Source organism: Mandrillus leucophaeus, unplaced genomic scaffold (genome assembly GCF_000951045.1).
Source record: "Mandrillus leucophaeus isolate KB7577 unplaced genomic scaffold, Mleu.le_1.0 Scaffold329, whole genome shotgun sequence".
NCBI classification, from domain to species: domain Eukaryota; kingdom Metazoa; phylum Chordata; class Mammalia; order Primates; family Cercopithecidae; genus Mandrillus; species Mandrillus leucophaeus.
Window position 1 is genome coordinate 82,566 of NW_012103465.1, and position 16,573 is coordinate 99,138.

At 41.3% G+C, this 16,573-nt stretch overlaps 1 protein-coding gene across 1 annotated transcript in view; it reads left to right on the top strand.

Annotated features, from left to right (window-relative positions):
* The window catches only part of SMARCA2 (SWI/SNF related, matrix associated, actin dependent regulator of chromatin, subfamily a, member 2), a 189,089-nt gene that overhangs the window by 9,753 nt on the left and 162,763 nt on the right, over positions 1–16,573 (top strand). Inside the window, exon 2 of the mRNA XM_011988407.1 lies at positions 12,575–12,835. Within this exon, the coding sequence (XP_011843797.1) occupies positions 12,611–12,835 (225 nt within the window). The 5' untranslated portion in view covers positions 12,575–12,610. The remainder of the gene's footprint in view (positions 1–12,574; positions 12,836–16,573) is intronic.

Consider the following 16,573-nt stretch of genomic DNA (forward strand, 5'->3'; position numbering starts at 1 on the left):
AGGGGACACCCGCGCCTTGGCCGGGGCACTTGGGCCGGTTTCCGGTACACGCGGGGAAATCGCCTCCTGCCAGTGTCTGATCGCTCGCCTCCGCCTCCGCCGCCTGGATTGCATTATTATTTTTATCCGGGTTGCCGTTTGCTGCGGATGGTGGTGAGCGCGGGGCTGGCTGGGCTGCTTGGGGGGTGGGGTGGAGGGAAGTTGGACGTGGATCAGGCAGGAAAAAAAAAGTTTGGCAGGGCGGCTAAGTAGGGTGGAGGGGTGGGAGGGGGCGGCGAGCTCCCGCGGCTCGAGCCTCCGCGCTCTCCCGGCCGGCGCGAGTGTGTCTGCTTGTGAGTGTGAGTGCGAGTGTGAGTGTGTGTTGTGCGCGCAGGAGCCAGTGCGTCGGGAGCAGCGGCTCGGGCAGCTGCTCCTGCCCGCACCCTCCCCTGGAGCCCGGGAAGGACAAGGCGAGGTTTGGTGGCGAGGGCTGGTGGGGGTGGCGTGTGCGTGTGGTTGTGAATGTGTGTGTGTGCGCGCGCGAGCGGCAGAGAATCAGGAAGTCACAGCAACGAAGCGCACACAGCACACAGACATGTTTGATTGCCGTGACATGACGCGCGCGAGGGAGGAAGCGGCGGCGGCGGGGGCCGGGCCGCGGGCTGTGGCGCGGGCCTAGAGCTGCGGCTCGGAGACCGGTTCCTGTCCGCCGGCCGCGCCGCCACCCCAAGCTCCGCGAACCCCGCGCCCCTTTTTGTTCCGCGTTCTCCAGGTAAGGAGCCTGCGCAGCCCTGCCGCCGGCTGTGTGCGGAGCTTTCCAGTTTTTTCCCTGCCAGCCCCCTCCGGTCTCCCGGCTCGCCTTTCCTGCAAAGTCAGGCAGGCGGGGGAAATGGGCTCCTTGTCCTCGGATCGATTGCGTGGAAAACTTTCCAGCGGGAGGCACCATGAGGGGGAAGAAGGCCTTGCTGGCTGCTGTTGCTTGTCAGTTCTTTCTCCTCCGGGTCCGGAGAGTGTGAGTCGCTGCGCCCCGGGGCTGTTGCACATTCAAACTTCGGGCCTAAACGTACCTCCAACTCTTGCAGGATTTACTCCAGCAATAAAATAAATATTCAAAGTCGTCCACTAGCTCTTGCCAGGCGTTTGGATTTTTTAAGGGAATGAGGAAAGCTTGGGAGCCGAGGGAGTGGGGGTGTTGTGCAGAATCCATTCCTTATTCAATGTCTGCACCGGGTGTTATGTAATTTTAGTAGCACATGGGTGTAAAGCCTAGACTGGGCTTCTCCCCTCCTTTGTTTATATAACTTTTGGGTGAGTTTTGCAAGGTTGTCTCTTTTTTTTTTTCCTCCTCCCTAACCTGATGGAGGTTGGTGCTTTGGAAAAAGCAAAGCGACCTGGGCTAGTAATTTTTTGGAGAGGTGTCATCATTGTCTCCTTTCTGGTCGTCATGTAGGCATGTATGACTTTATATGTGTACTCTTAGAGCACAAGGAAGACATTAAGGATACACAGTTTGTTTACTGCATTGAGTGGTTATTTTTAACATTTCTGCCTTACCAATAGCGAGTTAAATTTCAAACTTCCATTTCAAAAGACTTAAAATTTACACCTGGTTCTGTGCCTTGCTTGTCTGAAGAGAGAATGCTTGCATAAATAATGAGATTGTTGCTTGGGTGTTGAGTAGCAGAAAATTTCTATCTAACCCACCAAAGACTCAGAAACCATTGAGAACCCTAATAATAATTTAAAAAGCCATACCCAATGTTATGTATGTGTATACTTACATATTAACCTTCAAATATTTTCAGTAATATTCTCCATCTGCTATCTGGGGGGCCACTACCAGAAGCTTGTTGGCCGGCATTGGCATTTTAGGCTTCCAGGCTACCTCTAGCACATTGGTGAAGTGTTAAGAGGCGTGGCAGATTTGAATCCTAGTTGCTGCATTGTTATGCAAAATGAGACACACTTTTTCTTTTAGGAATCTAATTGCTCTTTTATTCTCCTGGCCTTGCTTTCTTTTTTTCCTCAAATGTTTCTTTACAATGCAAATGTTTGCTGTTGTAAAGAGGGGATTTAGAGACACCTGTTAGGTCCAAAAGATACTTATTGCGGTAGACTGAGGGGAAAAAATAAAATAAAAACCCAGTAGATCAGAGGTCCATCTACCTTGGGGGCATCAGAGAGATGCCATTTTTGTAAAGAACATTTAAAATGAATGAGGAATGTGGGGTATCAGAACCCTTGAAGAGGGTGTGGGGAGGGAGGGCTTCCTTCAATGCAGCCTTTCTCTTATGACTTATATCAGTTACAGCCCAGCATCAGGACTAGCTGCACTGTGGTGTTTCACAGAAAATATTCACCACAAGAGCATGTTCAAAGCAGCCTTAGATCTTTTCTTTTGTTCGTTTGTAAAGTGGTTTTTGAGCATTTCTCGTCAAGTTTCTTGAAAAGTGCTTTGACCAACACCTGAGGCTTAGAATTGATAAAAAAAAAAAAAAAAAAAAAAGAAGTGCCTCGGCTTGTATTATATTGTTAATGCTTGAATTCTGTTTAAAGTATTCCTGACATGGTATAACTAGAAAGTAACACTTTTGCAGATAAGTATTTAAAATTTTTTTCTTTGATTAAGTTTAAGATAAATCATTCTACAGGCCAGTATAAAAGCATATCACATCCTTTTCTAAAAGTTAATTGTGATGCTTCTTCTATTACTGTAATATTTTGACATTTATTATTATGCATTACAGCAGGAGCATAAAAAAAGAAGACTTTTATAAATTATAAAAGTGGTGCTGTCCTCCAGTGTTTTCTTGTTTTATTTTTTCTCCTTTAGAAGTCTTCCTTTGTAAACAAGGCCTTTGTCAAACTCTCTTAGGTCAGCAGCTTTTTGATACCCCAGAGAAATAATAAATCACTATTTATGACATCTTGACATGCTGCCATGAGGGCAACTGAATTGTCACAAATGTAATACTAAGGACTATTTCCCAGCATTTGCAAGTGGAAGGAGTGTTGGTAGGACCTGATTTAACCACTTTAAGATTTGATTCTTATTGTTTCTGCTCAAGACGATTTTAAGGGACAATAGGGACAAATTCTTTGGTTAACATGAGTGACCTTAGAAAACTATATGAGTTACATTTCTCTTCTGCTGTATTTCTTGTGAGCAGATGAGAACATTTCCGTAGTATGAAAACAACATTTGGGGGCTATTTCTGATTTCTCCTTTTTAATGTAAAAGAATTATCTTCTAAATTGTTTTTTTCCCCTTAAATGTTGTGTTTCGGAGATGTTTTTGGCCAATAGAGGATGTGAATTTTCTGTCACTTTTGGAAGAGTTCTTATTAGGGGGCTCTGACCTTTAGCCGGTTAATAAAGTCATGGGTCATTCCCTAAGTAGTTGTGAGTAGAAAATACACATGGTGGTAATTTATTTGATAGCATATTTAGGAAGGCCTGGAGTGATTATTTTTTCTATATAGAATCTTACGACTTTATACTTACAAGGGAATATAGGAGTCTAAAACTATGTTCTGCCAGAGTCATTATGAAAGAGAGCATATTTATTTACATAAGATATTTATCATTAAGTTAAATGGGATCTTGCAACCTGGATTTGTACAACTGCAGCTTTCTTACTGTTTTATTATGACTTTATTATTACCCATGTTCATATAGCACTTTTTCTTGAAAGTGTAGGATATGTGAGAGAGCGAGCTTTTAAGTAGTAAAAGTTGTAAAGATATCGTTAAAGATGCTTGAATAATTATACCTCAGAAAAACATAGACTAGAGTCAGTGAAATTCAGGAACAAAATAGCTGGTCTTTTGAATGTTTGATACAACCACCTCATTAATTTACACATTTGGAATGATGCTTTAGATATGGAATACAAGATTTTGGCCTGAAACTCTGACATAATGTCCTTTTAGATTTCTGGGTTTGTAATACATTATTATATAATTGAAGCCTAGTATGAATTAGGATATTTTGTTAGATAGCTAAGACTTCCAGAATATTTGAACAATTATAATCTGGCTATATACCTGTAAGATTTAAAACATTTTTAAAAATCACAATATTCTATAATATTTTTAGGTGGATTAGTATCAATTTAAGTCTCAATCTTTTTTTTTTTTTTTTTTTTGAGACGGAGTCTGGCTTTGTCCCCCAGGCTGGAATGCAGTGGCCGGATCTCAGCTCACTGCAAGCTCCGCCTCCCGGGTTCACGCTATTCTCCTGCCTCAGCCTCCCGCGTAGCTGGGACTACAGGCGCCAGCCACCTGGCCCGGCTAGTTTTTTGTATTTTTAGTAGAGACGGGGTTTCACCGTGTTAGCCAGGATAGTCTTGATCTCCTGACCTCGTGATCCGCCCGTCTCGGCCTCCCAAAGTGCTGGGATTACAGGCTTGAGCCACTGCGCCTGGCCTTAAGTATCAATCTTTTGCCAATATATCATCTACATCTATGCAAGCACTAATATTTTAGAAACTTTTTAGAAACCGGCCTAATTTAAATATGGGCTGGCCGTTTTGTAAGTTGATGAATGGGGCCCACAGAAGTTGAAATAATATTTAAAGTTTGAAAACCATTAAATATAATTGAAACTCCCTCCTTAAAAAAAAAAAAAAAAAAAACAACAAAAACGACTAAATTCAGAATTTGGAATTCAAAATTCTTTAAAAATGGTAAAAATCTCTAACCAAAAAGAAACATCATATATTGGCTTACAGGTTATCCAAGGGAAATTCTATATCAGTTTACACTTAAAATGCGTTTTTCTGGTTCAGGATGATTCTATATTTCTTTACCTACTTGATGTGGTATATTTCAGTTTTTACCATCCCACTGGGAGATGCGTTATCACACATGGAAACTGGATGTCCTGAAGGAAAGCCCTCTCCCATCTTCCCCCTCTGCTTTGTTGAACTGGGCGTGTAATAAATGGCTTTGCAAATATTCACAGTTATTTTGTGGCTTGCTGTTGTGCTATACTAAAAGACCATTAAGCAAAGTCCAAAATTCTGTAAAAAACAGATGATCTGTAATTGATAATTTATGTGTTTTGAAGAATGTACCTGAACATTTAATAGTGTATTTATAATAGCATATTGAATACAAATAACAAATGGTAAAGTGCATGGGCCATGTGATACACAGAGAGGGAGATCAGGATGAGCTTTCTTGAGTTGATGGGGTAGATAAGGTCTTTGAGATGGGATAAGGTTGCTGTAGGGGGAGGGCAGAGGTGGGGGTGGTGGCATCTGAGCATCCCAGATCACAAGAAAGCCCCGAGATCACAAGAGACCCGGCCTGAAGGAACGTGGAAAGACCAATGTACCTGTTTTGACCTGGTTGCCTGGAGCAAGAAGTTCCAGTTGGGGAGAATTTTCAGAAGATAAAGTCGGAGATTGTGGAAAGACTTGACTTGCAGGCTAAAGCATGAATCTTTTACCCAATCTGTATTGGAGGCTTGTCTCAGAAGTTTTGAGCAAGGGAATACATGAACAAAGCAATATTTTAGATTAATCTGGCAAATTGTGGATTCAAGTCCGGAGTGGGAATTAAGCTGTTAGAAGGATCCTGGCAATAATGCGAGCATATGATAGCTCACAAGGTATCTTTATATCTCATATTTTATTTGATTCGTATCAAAATTGAAGTTGTAGTCAGCTACTGTTATCTCTATTTTATAGGTAAGGAGGTTGAAACTCAAGTTAAATGAACTCATTTGTTGATTTTTTAAAAGGCATATTAACATCATTAATGGCTGTTACCTATTTTAACTGCAATGAACTTGGAGTTCATTGTTGAATTGTTGCTACTATGAAAGTCAGGGCCAGTTGACATTTAATGAGTGCCTATCATATAACTTTATTTCATTCAGCATATGAAGGTTGAGTTTTACACTTCAGTAAAAATGTGCCATTTCAACCAGAGGTTTTTAAAGTATGTATTTCAGACTCTTCTTTTTATATGTTTAAAGTATAAATAAACTTATCTTGGCAGACAGAAAAGGAAGTGGCTATTGTTGATTCTTATCAACATCCAGAATGAGGTTGCTTTGCAAAAGGGCCTAACCTAGGAGAGACAGGCATATGTGTAAACGTACATGACCTACTACCTTTCAGAGTGTCATGATTTGAAACTAACTTTTTTTTTTTTAGTTTGTTAGGTTTTGTTTTGACCAGTTTGCCCAGCAGTTTGGGTTCCACTGAATTTTAAAAGTGATAGTCATCTGTGATTACCTTTATAACGACTAATGGACATGAGTCTTAGAGTAGAGGATGCTTTGCTAAAGGGTTTCTAACACTTTGGGTTTTCTCGTAAATTCCCTTTTTAAAACATTTCGTCCTTTGTGGGACCATTGTCAGTCCTCATGGAAAGACCATGAAATTGCATCACAGGTAGACTCTTTTGAGGTGGCAACTCATGGTATCTATAGGGGTGGTAATGTTAAGAGGCAGGATCCTATTAAGGCAGTGTCTGAGGTTCATGGGGGACTAATTAGCTGCTGCCCGAGTTTGTTGTTATCTTCTGTTGTGCACAGAGCTGCCTCACAGCCTTTGCCAGGTCTGACTCTGGGCAAGGACGGTTCCCAAGGCAGTTTATTTAAAGTGAGGGCAGCAGCTCACACACATCCTAATTTGTTTCCCTGATTGAAAGATGAAGGAGAGTTCACAGAAGCCCAAGGAACAGAGGAAAGTTTTAATCCAACAACTTTTAAAAAACATATTTGACTTTGAAATGAATGGGAAAGTGTTGTGAATAACCACAAGAATGCTGAAGAAATGTTTTCAATGATTTTCTAGGGTCTTGATGGAGCAACTTATAATGTTAACTTTAAAACCAAGTGTGATTTTTATCTGTGGTATAAATCACATTATGCATTGTTTAAAGTTGCACAGCTCAGACCAAGAAGCAGTGTGGGCCTTGGTAATGTTTCACTGCTTATCCCGACAACCTTGGCCTCTAAAAAAGAAACTTCTGGTAGATTTATTTCCTTTATCTGCATTGCTCTTCTCCTTACCCCCGCACTGCTTCCCCATTAAGAATAACAGTGCTTGAGGCCCAGTTCTAAAGATGCTGCTACTTCTTGTGGGTGAATTATCAATTCCTTTATAGAGAAAGCCACATAGAAAACAAGAGGCAGCCCTTCAGGTCAGGGGAGATGTTCTGAATCAGCAAACAGACATAAAAAGAACTCTTATCTTAACTATCTCCTGAACCTTGCAGTTCTCCTGTAACAGCCAGAACGCTAATAAGACTGGGATCTTCTTAGAGATGTGGACTGGGCCTAACTTTTATTTCTGATATTCCACCTTTAACCTGGACCTCAAAGTTTTTCTGTAAAGTGAGCAGTGAAAAAAGACAGGCTGGAGATCCAAGATTTCCTTGTGCTTTCTTATGAAGTTTGGTGAAGAGCAATTTAAGAGATATTGTCAGGGTGGCTGTGCTTCCCTAAACTCTGTGACTAGAAACCAAAAGTTTCTAGGGAACTTTTTTTTTTTTTAATGTAAAGGCCTTGCTGAAATGCTACCTTCTCCATTACACTTTACCTAATTCCTTTCTCTCCTCTACCCTCTGAGCTAAAAGTAGTGTCTCCCACTCTATGGCTGTGTTGGATAGTTTAGCTGTACCCCTCCGTGTCCTATAGGATCTTTCAATATTTTTCTCTTGTTGCTACTTATACACAAGTCTCATTTCCCTGTCAGACTTCCAGAGTTGTGGGGTAAGCCGTCTCTTCATTTTTGTACCCACTGCATGCCTTGTACCTGGTAGATACTCGGTATAGTAGGGAATAAGTAACTAAAACATCATCGACCTTTTCAGTTTATGACATTGTCTTCATTTCACATTTCAGGGCTTCTCTTTACTTCTCTAGCCTGTGATAAGTTAATATATGATCACAGCCAAAGCCTAGTCCTTGCAAGATATCCCTCCCATTGTTTCTGACATTTTTTTCTTTGTCTTCAACTTTCCAACCCTGCACATCGCTCTGGCCTGGTGAAAACTCTGGTGGAAACTTTTCTTGCTTCATCCGTGTAGTAGCTCAGTGTTGGACTGGGAGTCAAGAGATAAAAGGTTCTGCCTGGGGTTTCTCTCCTGTTGCAGATGTTACTTTGGGGAAGCTATGTTTTCCCTTTCTGCCTCACTGCTCTCATCTTTTCAATGGGGGTGTGGCGAAATGTCTCTTCAAGTCACCAGAATTATTAGGAAACACACATAGGTGTGTTCAAATATTACTCTACATGTGGGGGTCTTTGGTGTTTCTGTTGATTACAATTAGACTGTAAGACACAAGTTTTGGAGTGGTGACCCTTAACATTCCATGAAGTCGAACTTTTAATATGCGGATGGCTGTGCTGAGCCTTTCAGCTAAGGGCAGAGGATGGAGATTTGGCCGAGGGAGGATGACTGTGGTGTTTGGAGCTCTGGAAAGTTCCTCTGGGGCCTCTTCTTTTCAAAAACACACAGTCTCTAGTTGTGAATGTGGGGAAGTGGGAAGTAAGGATGAAATCAAGACAGAGTATACTGCTGAGAAATTCTTGCCTAAGAACATAGTGCTTTGGCTCTCGGGGAGTCCTGGTCTAGGGGAAGATGGGGGGGACCAGCAATGCATGTGTATGGGGAGGTTGCTGTGTTCCCCTCTCCCCAGATACATTTTTGTCATTATGTTGTTAGCCACATACAGATACTTGTGGAGCAGGTTGTTCTTTTCTGTGACAATGTGAAACTCCCTCCTTCTCCCAACACAAAATAAAAATAGATTTTGTGTGTTATTATGTGAGCAGACCTACCACTGCCCTGTGAAGTCCATCTGGGCCCTCTCCTCCAGCCTACCCTACTATGCTTACTGCTCTCATCACCACCCTATCTCTATTGTCTCATTAGTGCTTTGGAGAAGAAAGGGGCAGAGAGTCCAGGGGATACCAGCAGGGCTGGTGAGGGAGAAGCGGAGTTGACCAATACTGGACTTTAAACCTTAATCATACTAACTTAGTAATGATGTGCTGCTTGAGACTAGCACCTCTTTCTAATTTATTTCCCCAGGTTTCTTCATACTGTGGGAAAGTTTAATTATATACTTGAACTGTAAAATAAAGTTGCCACCCGAAATGAAGAGGAAGAATAAGAGGCCAGGATTATAGACCTCATCTTTGAGAGTCCTCCCCTTGGGTATACTTGGGTGATGGTAGCCACAGCAGATCCTAGGGCAGCCCTGATTTTGCCTTGGGAGTCCATTAATGGACTTTCCAACACACAGGTTTGGATGAAGTCTTCAAGATGCTCTGGAGGCAGCAGGCATCACGTCATGGATGGACAGCTGGAAGGGTCCTTTGAGATACTCCTATCCTGAGCCTAGAGGAAGTCAAGACCCCAGAGGAAAGGCACTTTTCCCAGGGCCCCAGAGTTGGTGGTGACCCTGAGACCAGAACCCAGGTCTCTCAGCTCCCAGTGGGACATCAGTGAATATCACATCAAGTTCTATGAGAGTCCAGATCTCTGCCATTCATTAGTTATATGGCATAGGCTAAGTTTCTTCATTTGTTAAACTTTACTGTTAGTCTGAGCCACACACATTCATTGAAGTCCAGGCATCTGAGGTTCTCTTCTTATTAGTTTCCTATATAACATGTTCCTGTATTAACATTCCAATTATATGCCCGTAATTTTCCACTTCCCTTGTAACTTGTTTTCCCTCTAAGACATTTTTAATAGTTTCCTTCAACAAAAAAATGAGAAGCATTTTTATGGGACTATATATGAGTAATTACAACATTCTCTGAGATTCCCAGGTGGAAATGATAATGCAAGCGGAAAGTAGCGTTATGGACTAATATATATTAGAATTTCATATTTAATATGCATCAATTATATTAAAAGTAGGAATATCAGCCTAACTAACTTCAGTATTTGTATCTTCATTGTTCAAACTCGTGGTATATTACTGTAATACCTATTGAAGCTGATTTCAGTGTAAACCGTAACAGGAAGTAAGCAATTTCCTTTTATTCACTAAAAAATAAAAGGGTGTATTAGCGTGCTGATATACATGAAAGAAGATTATATCTTGTAGTAGCACCGAATTGACGTCAGCTTCCTAAATTTAAAATGCTGACTGAACCTGTGTGAGGTGGTGGAAAGCAAAAAAAAAAAAAAAAAAAAAAGGTACTTCCGTCTGCTTTGTTCATCACAAAGAATAAATAAAAACATTGGGCTCTCTAGTGAATTCAAGGCTGTAATTCACTGTTGAGGCTCCTCTGTTGTTTAGAAGCCACTTGTACTGGGTTCCCTTCGTCCTGTTTTGATCCCCTGCTTATGATCACTCTGAAGTAGCCTTTGACTGCTTTGCGTTTTAGCTCTAATTTATTTGTCAAAATGGCCTAAATTCTTGCCTACACTTTAAGGATATCTTTATGGGAACACAACTCAAAGACTGACCGCTCTGTGGTTTTTATTTATAAAATTAACTGAAGCCGGCTGCAGTGGCTCACACCTGTAATCCCAGTGGTTTGGGAGGCCAAGGTGGGAGGATCAGTTGAGGCCAGGAGTTCAAGACCAGCCTGGGCAATATAGTGAGACTCTGTCTTTACGAAAGATAAAAAAAAAATTAGCTTGGCATGGTGGTGCCGCCTGTGGTCCTAGCTACTTGGGAGGCTGGTGGGGGAGGATCACTTGAACCTAGGAGTTTTGAGGCTGCAGTGAGCCATGAGCTCTCCACTGTCCTTCAGCCTGGGCAATAGAGAGAAGCCCTGTCTCTTAAAAATATGAAAAATTAAAGTTAAAGAGTTGATTTTATTAATAGGTGGCCCTTGAAATTTCCTCTGCAGTGGATTCATCAGATAATTTTTGAGCTATGACTATATGCTGGTTGAGGTGCTGGGAACGTGGAAGGGAAACCGAGCATGCCCTGCCTTCATGGCCCTCATACTCTAGAGATTCAGTGCGAGCGATGGGTCGCTAGGAATGGAAAGAATGTGTTTTTTGTACTGCCCTTCCAGCCCGTCATTCCCCTGTGGGTAAAGAGCCCTGCTATGGTGACTAGGCCACCACAGTCTCATTCCATCTCTGCCACTAAATAATGGGTAAGCAAATCACTTAGGGTATGTCATTCTGTACTTTGTAAGGTTGACAGCAAGAACTTTCTCCATGTACAGGTGTGTGCCTCCAAGGTAACATCATAATATAGAGCAATTACTGTTGCTAGTGGTATTCAGCTATCTTGCTGGCATCATTGATCTCTATCAGAATGTGAAAAACAGCTTATTTACTCATTCTGGCTCATATCCAAGATGCAGTTGTACCCACTCTATGAGGCATTTCCAATGGGGATGCCAAGAAGCCTTAGAGTGTGGGTGGTGGAATATAGTTTTGCTGAAATTGTAGAACCAGAATTTCTACACCTTGTCTGTGGTGAGCTCTGATCCAGTAGTCATGGATGACTTCTCTCAAGATTCTTGACCAGGGCCAGGTCTGGGACAAATCCCTGTTCTTTTTTGTTGTTGTTTTTTTGTTTTTGAAATGAAGTCTCACTCTGTTGCCCAGGCTGGAGTGCAGTGGTGTGATCTCAGCTCACTGCATTCTCGCCATTCTCCTGCCTCAGCCTCCCGAGTAACTGGGACTGCAGGGGCCCGCCACCACTCCTGGCTAATTTTTTTATATTTTTAGTAGAGACGGGATTTCACCATGTTAGCCAGGTTGATCTCGATCTCCTGACCTCGTGATCCACCTGCCTCAGCCTCCCAAAGTGCTGGGATTACAGGCGTGAGCCACGACACCCAGCCAAATCCCTGGTTTTAACTGTCCTAGGGGTCTCTGCTTCAATTAATTAGCTGGCAAGAGGATCACATCTTAAACTGTCCCTCCTGATCACTTCTGGTAGAGTGGAGTTGGTGGGGAAAGCAGTGCTAAGTAAGGGTGGCCATTTGTTGTGGTGAGACTACAGCTGGGTTTTTCACACGTGTCATTGCATTGAAATATCAAAAGAAGAACCATTAGTAGCTAGTAGTTACATATATGAGTATTTGAACCCATATTTGTCTGATTCCTGTAGCTTTTGCTTTTTTCATGATTGGGACTTCTCTTTCATTCTCAGATTAGAAGATTGTATTTTTCCCCCTTTAACTATCTTGAAGTTTTGAATGCCCACTCACTTATGAAAATGAGTCTTGGTTGGATACTTTTGAAAGGGTTCTGTATTTTAATGGGTTTGTGGGGGTTAATGACTTGTAAGGTGTCCAAGGCAGTAAGTAATGGAGAGCATCTGTTGACTTAAGTAATAAATTTCAAACTTGTTTAGAATTCTGCTTATGTGTTAAATTTGAGTTTCTCCAGTGAGTCTTTTTGTATCTTAGATGATTTATATTTTTCTGGGGAATCATTTAGTGTGTGTGTTTTTTTAAACAAGTGGTCTTCATAAAGACTAGGGCAGATGGATGTATATCACACTCACTCAAACATCTGGAATAGACAGGGCAGCTCTGTTTGATGTTTGTTACAGAAATGGCACCATCAAATGCTAACAACTGTTTTATTCGGATCTTAACATCATGTTTAAAACATGCCTTCCTTTTTTCTGCTTTTCAACTTAGCATTACTCTACTGACTGGCAGAGACAGGAGAAGTAGATGTCCACGCCCACAGACCCTGGTGCGATGCCCCACCCAGGGCCTTCGCCAGGGCCTGGGCCTTCCCCTGGGCCAATTCTTGGGCCCAGTCCAGGACCCGGACCTTCCCCAGGTTCCGTCCACAGCATGATGGGGCCAAGTCCTGGACCTCCGAGTGTCTCCCATCCTATGCCGACAATGGGGTCCACAGACTTCCCACAGGAAAGCATGCATCAAATGCATAAGGTAAGAGTTTGTTCTCCCATTCAAACTCGACTTCTGATAAGTGGATGGCTAATATTTCTGATAACCCCATCCCCCTTTCTACTGTTGTTGACAAGAAAATCAAGCAAGATCTTTTTCTTATATATCTCATATATTATTAAAAACGCATATTGTGAGGTACTTTTGTTGCTACAGATGTTGCACCAGTTACGAAGATCAGATGTTGACTTTTTAAAATACTGAGATAGACTATGCAGTTCTGACAAGTAGATCCTGTGATTTGTGGGTTGAAGGTATTTTTGTCTTGGCGAATTAGTGTATTAGTCTATAAGTCTTATTTTTTCCTATCTGTGTTAAGTAACTTATCCACTAATGAACATACTGAAAATTATTCTTTCCTAAAAAGGTTGACATTTATTAACAAAAATTAGATCCCAAAGAGTAAAAGGAAAAAGTCTTTATCTAAAGGATTTTTGGAAAAGGACTTTATTAAAATTAAATAGTTTCTAGGGAATCCTTAAAATGCACATTGCTGTCTCTCTGGGAAGCAGTTTTATTCTGGTTTTGGAAGAAGGTTCTGATTTTTGCAGAGCTCACGTCCAGCTGTTTGTTTCTGGACTAAGGTTATAATTATCCTTTATTTCTGAGGCTTGGATTGTTGCTGTGGGGATGATCATATCTGTACCATTTGGCATTATGCCTTCACAGGAGATGCAAAGAAGAGAGAACAGCCTTTTGAGAAAGTAAACAAGATCCTCTGTGACAGTTTGCTTTGAAAGTAAGCAGTAGCCAGGAAAAATCTATGAGGACATTACATACTACCTGAATGTTTTGCCTAATGAGACACATAGAGGTTTTACACTCCTTGGGATGATATCACAGGTGGATAGGGTGGCAGGGCTGCTTCTTGACAGTAAGTAGGTGTATTCATTAGGATTCTCCAGAGAAACAGAACCAATAGGAGATAGAGATATATGTAACAAGAGACTTATTATGAGGAATTGGCTTACACAATTATGGAAGCCGAGAGTCTATTATCTGCAGTCACCAAGCTGGAGACCCAGCAGAACCTGTGGTATAGTTCCAGTCTGAGTGTACAGGCCTAAGAACCAGGAGAACTGATGATGTGCATTCCAGTCTGAGTCCAAAGAGCCCGAAGAGTCAATGTAGTAAGTTCAAGTCTGAGGGCAGGAGAAGACCCAGCTTAAGCAGTCAGGCAGAGAGAAAGCTTCTCCTTTCCTCTAGCTTTTTTTTTTTTTTTTCCTATTCAGGCCCTCCATGGATTTTGGATGAGGCCCATGACATTGCTGGAGGCAATCTGATTTATTCAGTCTAAGAATTCAAATGATAATCTCATCCAGGAATACCCTGACAGACATACCCAGAAATAATGTTTAATCGAATATCTAGGCACCTGAGGCCCAGTCAAGTTGACACATAAAATGAACCATTACAGTAGACAAGCTGTGGAAGATCCTGGCTTAAAAGAAAAAGATTACCACAGAAAAGAGCAAGTCTTTCCTCTAGTTATGTAGGACTTCAGGTCAGTTTTAGGGTAGGGCATCAGAGCCCAAAAGGGAAGATCCTTTTGTTAAAAATGTTGTAATTTGATGATTTTTCAAATCAGGAAAGTAATATATGATTATTTTGAAAAGGAAAACAATACTGACATAAACAGATAATCCTACCTTTACTCCAAGTAACAGCTTGTTGTACATGTTTTTTCTATCTTACTTTTCTGTATGTTCATTAAAAATACGGTATAAGCACAGATATGTATATATTGGTGAAATTTTTTTGTTACTTTTACTATTATAGAATCATATTGTCAATGTTACTTACTCTGAAAGTTCCTTTTTGTCATTTAACAATGTATTATGGGTATCCCTATAACATTCCCTAGTTTCTGTCTCCTTTTTTAACAGATAAATTTGTTAGCTCGTCAGAGCTCTAGAGAAATAAAGCTGCTTGTTTTCCGTGTCATATTTTTGAGGGAACCTATTGAACGTATTGACATGTGCAAGTCCTGAAATTGTTTTGTGTTGAGATTAAATTAATTTGGGAGCTATATTCTAGATCTGATCAATGACTTGTAAACCTTCCTCTAAGTGGCTTACGTAATTTCAGAATAATTTGAAGATATCTCACCTTCAAAATGAAAGATAAAATGTGAGGGAAATACTTAGCTAAACTTTATTGTTCTTTAGCACTTAAAAATTCATTGTGTGAGTGTTGGGTCAGTTTTGTGTTTTTCTCCTGGATTGTTTGTATTTATTTATTTATTTATTTTTGAGACGGAGTCTTGCTCTGTCTCCCAGGCTGGAGTGCAGTGGAGTGATCTCAGCTCACTGCACGCTCCGCCTCCCGGGTTCATGCCATTCTCCTGCCTCAGCCTCTGGAGGAGCTGGGACTACAGGTGCCCGCCACAGCACCCGGCTAATTTTTTGTATTTTTAGTAGAGACAGGGTTTCACCATATTAGCCCGGATGGTCTCGATCTCCTGACCTCGTGATCCGCCGGCCTCGGCCTCCCAAAGTGCTGGGATTACAGGCGTGAGCCACCGTGCCCAGCCTCTCCTGGATCGTTTTTATTGTTATCTCTTTTGATCCCTTCATTTTATGTCCTAGCATTTTTATTACACTTTCTCATATTCTCTCTACCCTCTTAAATACTCCCTTTTTTTGTATTGCTTTGCTCGCATTCTGTGAGGTTTGCATTTTTTGCCATCCTGCTTCTTAGCCCCAGCCCCTCAGATAGTTCCCTGCATGAGGATCTGGGTGAGGGTTTAGAGCTCACACCTGCTGACCAGATGCCTTCACTTTTTTCCATTCTTTTTATAGGCAGCTTTATTTCTTCTCTTATTCTTCCTTCTCCCTCTGAGGCTTCAGCTTTTTGCTTTTCAACATTACTGGAAATAAATAAACAAGTGGCCTAAATACATCTGCTGTGTTGCTTTGATTTCCTCTCTATTATTACTATTTAACAGACTCAGTGACACTCTTTATACTAGATTCTTCCCATTTTTCTTCTGAACATCCTCTTTATGATACATTTTTCTTCTTTTCAAGTGCATACTTTTGACTCTGCAGAAATTAACTTTCTTTTCTCCAAAACTGCAAACACTCATACTTTCTTGCTTGAAGTCATTTGGTTTCTATAAACTCCTGGAAATATTTCTTTCAGGCTGTTTTGAAAATTGCTATTACAGTTTGGGGAGGAATAGACTTTTCCTTTTTCAAACACATGCTCCATTGCCCAATTCTGGATTGGATTAATGTCGATTCAATAGCTGTTTATTGCATGTCTGTCACATATTATGCCTCAAGTTTTGGGTCCAGCCTCTGTGTTCATTATTTATTTCCAAACCGTGCCTTTAACCTTTTCCATTCCTCTTCCCTCTCTAGTATAGCTTTATCTGTTGCACACTCTTTCCCTTTCAGTATTCACCCCCGTTCACGGCTCTGTCCTGTCTGTTCCTCTCTTTCCAACTGCCATGGAACCCTGTGGTTTCAACTTTTAAACTTTCCATCATTCCTTTCCTTCCAATGGAGAAAAATTACCAAAAACTGGATCGTCACAGATGTGTCCAACAGCCGTCCTTCAGACTTCAGACTGACTTCAACATATAACAGGTTTCAAGATTACTTACCAGGGTATGGAAAAATAGCCTATATTTGTCTACCTTGTGACCAGGGCTTCATTTTCATTGCCCGTTTCGATATTACCAAAAAAAAAAAAAAAAAAAAAAAGGTACTTCCG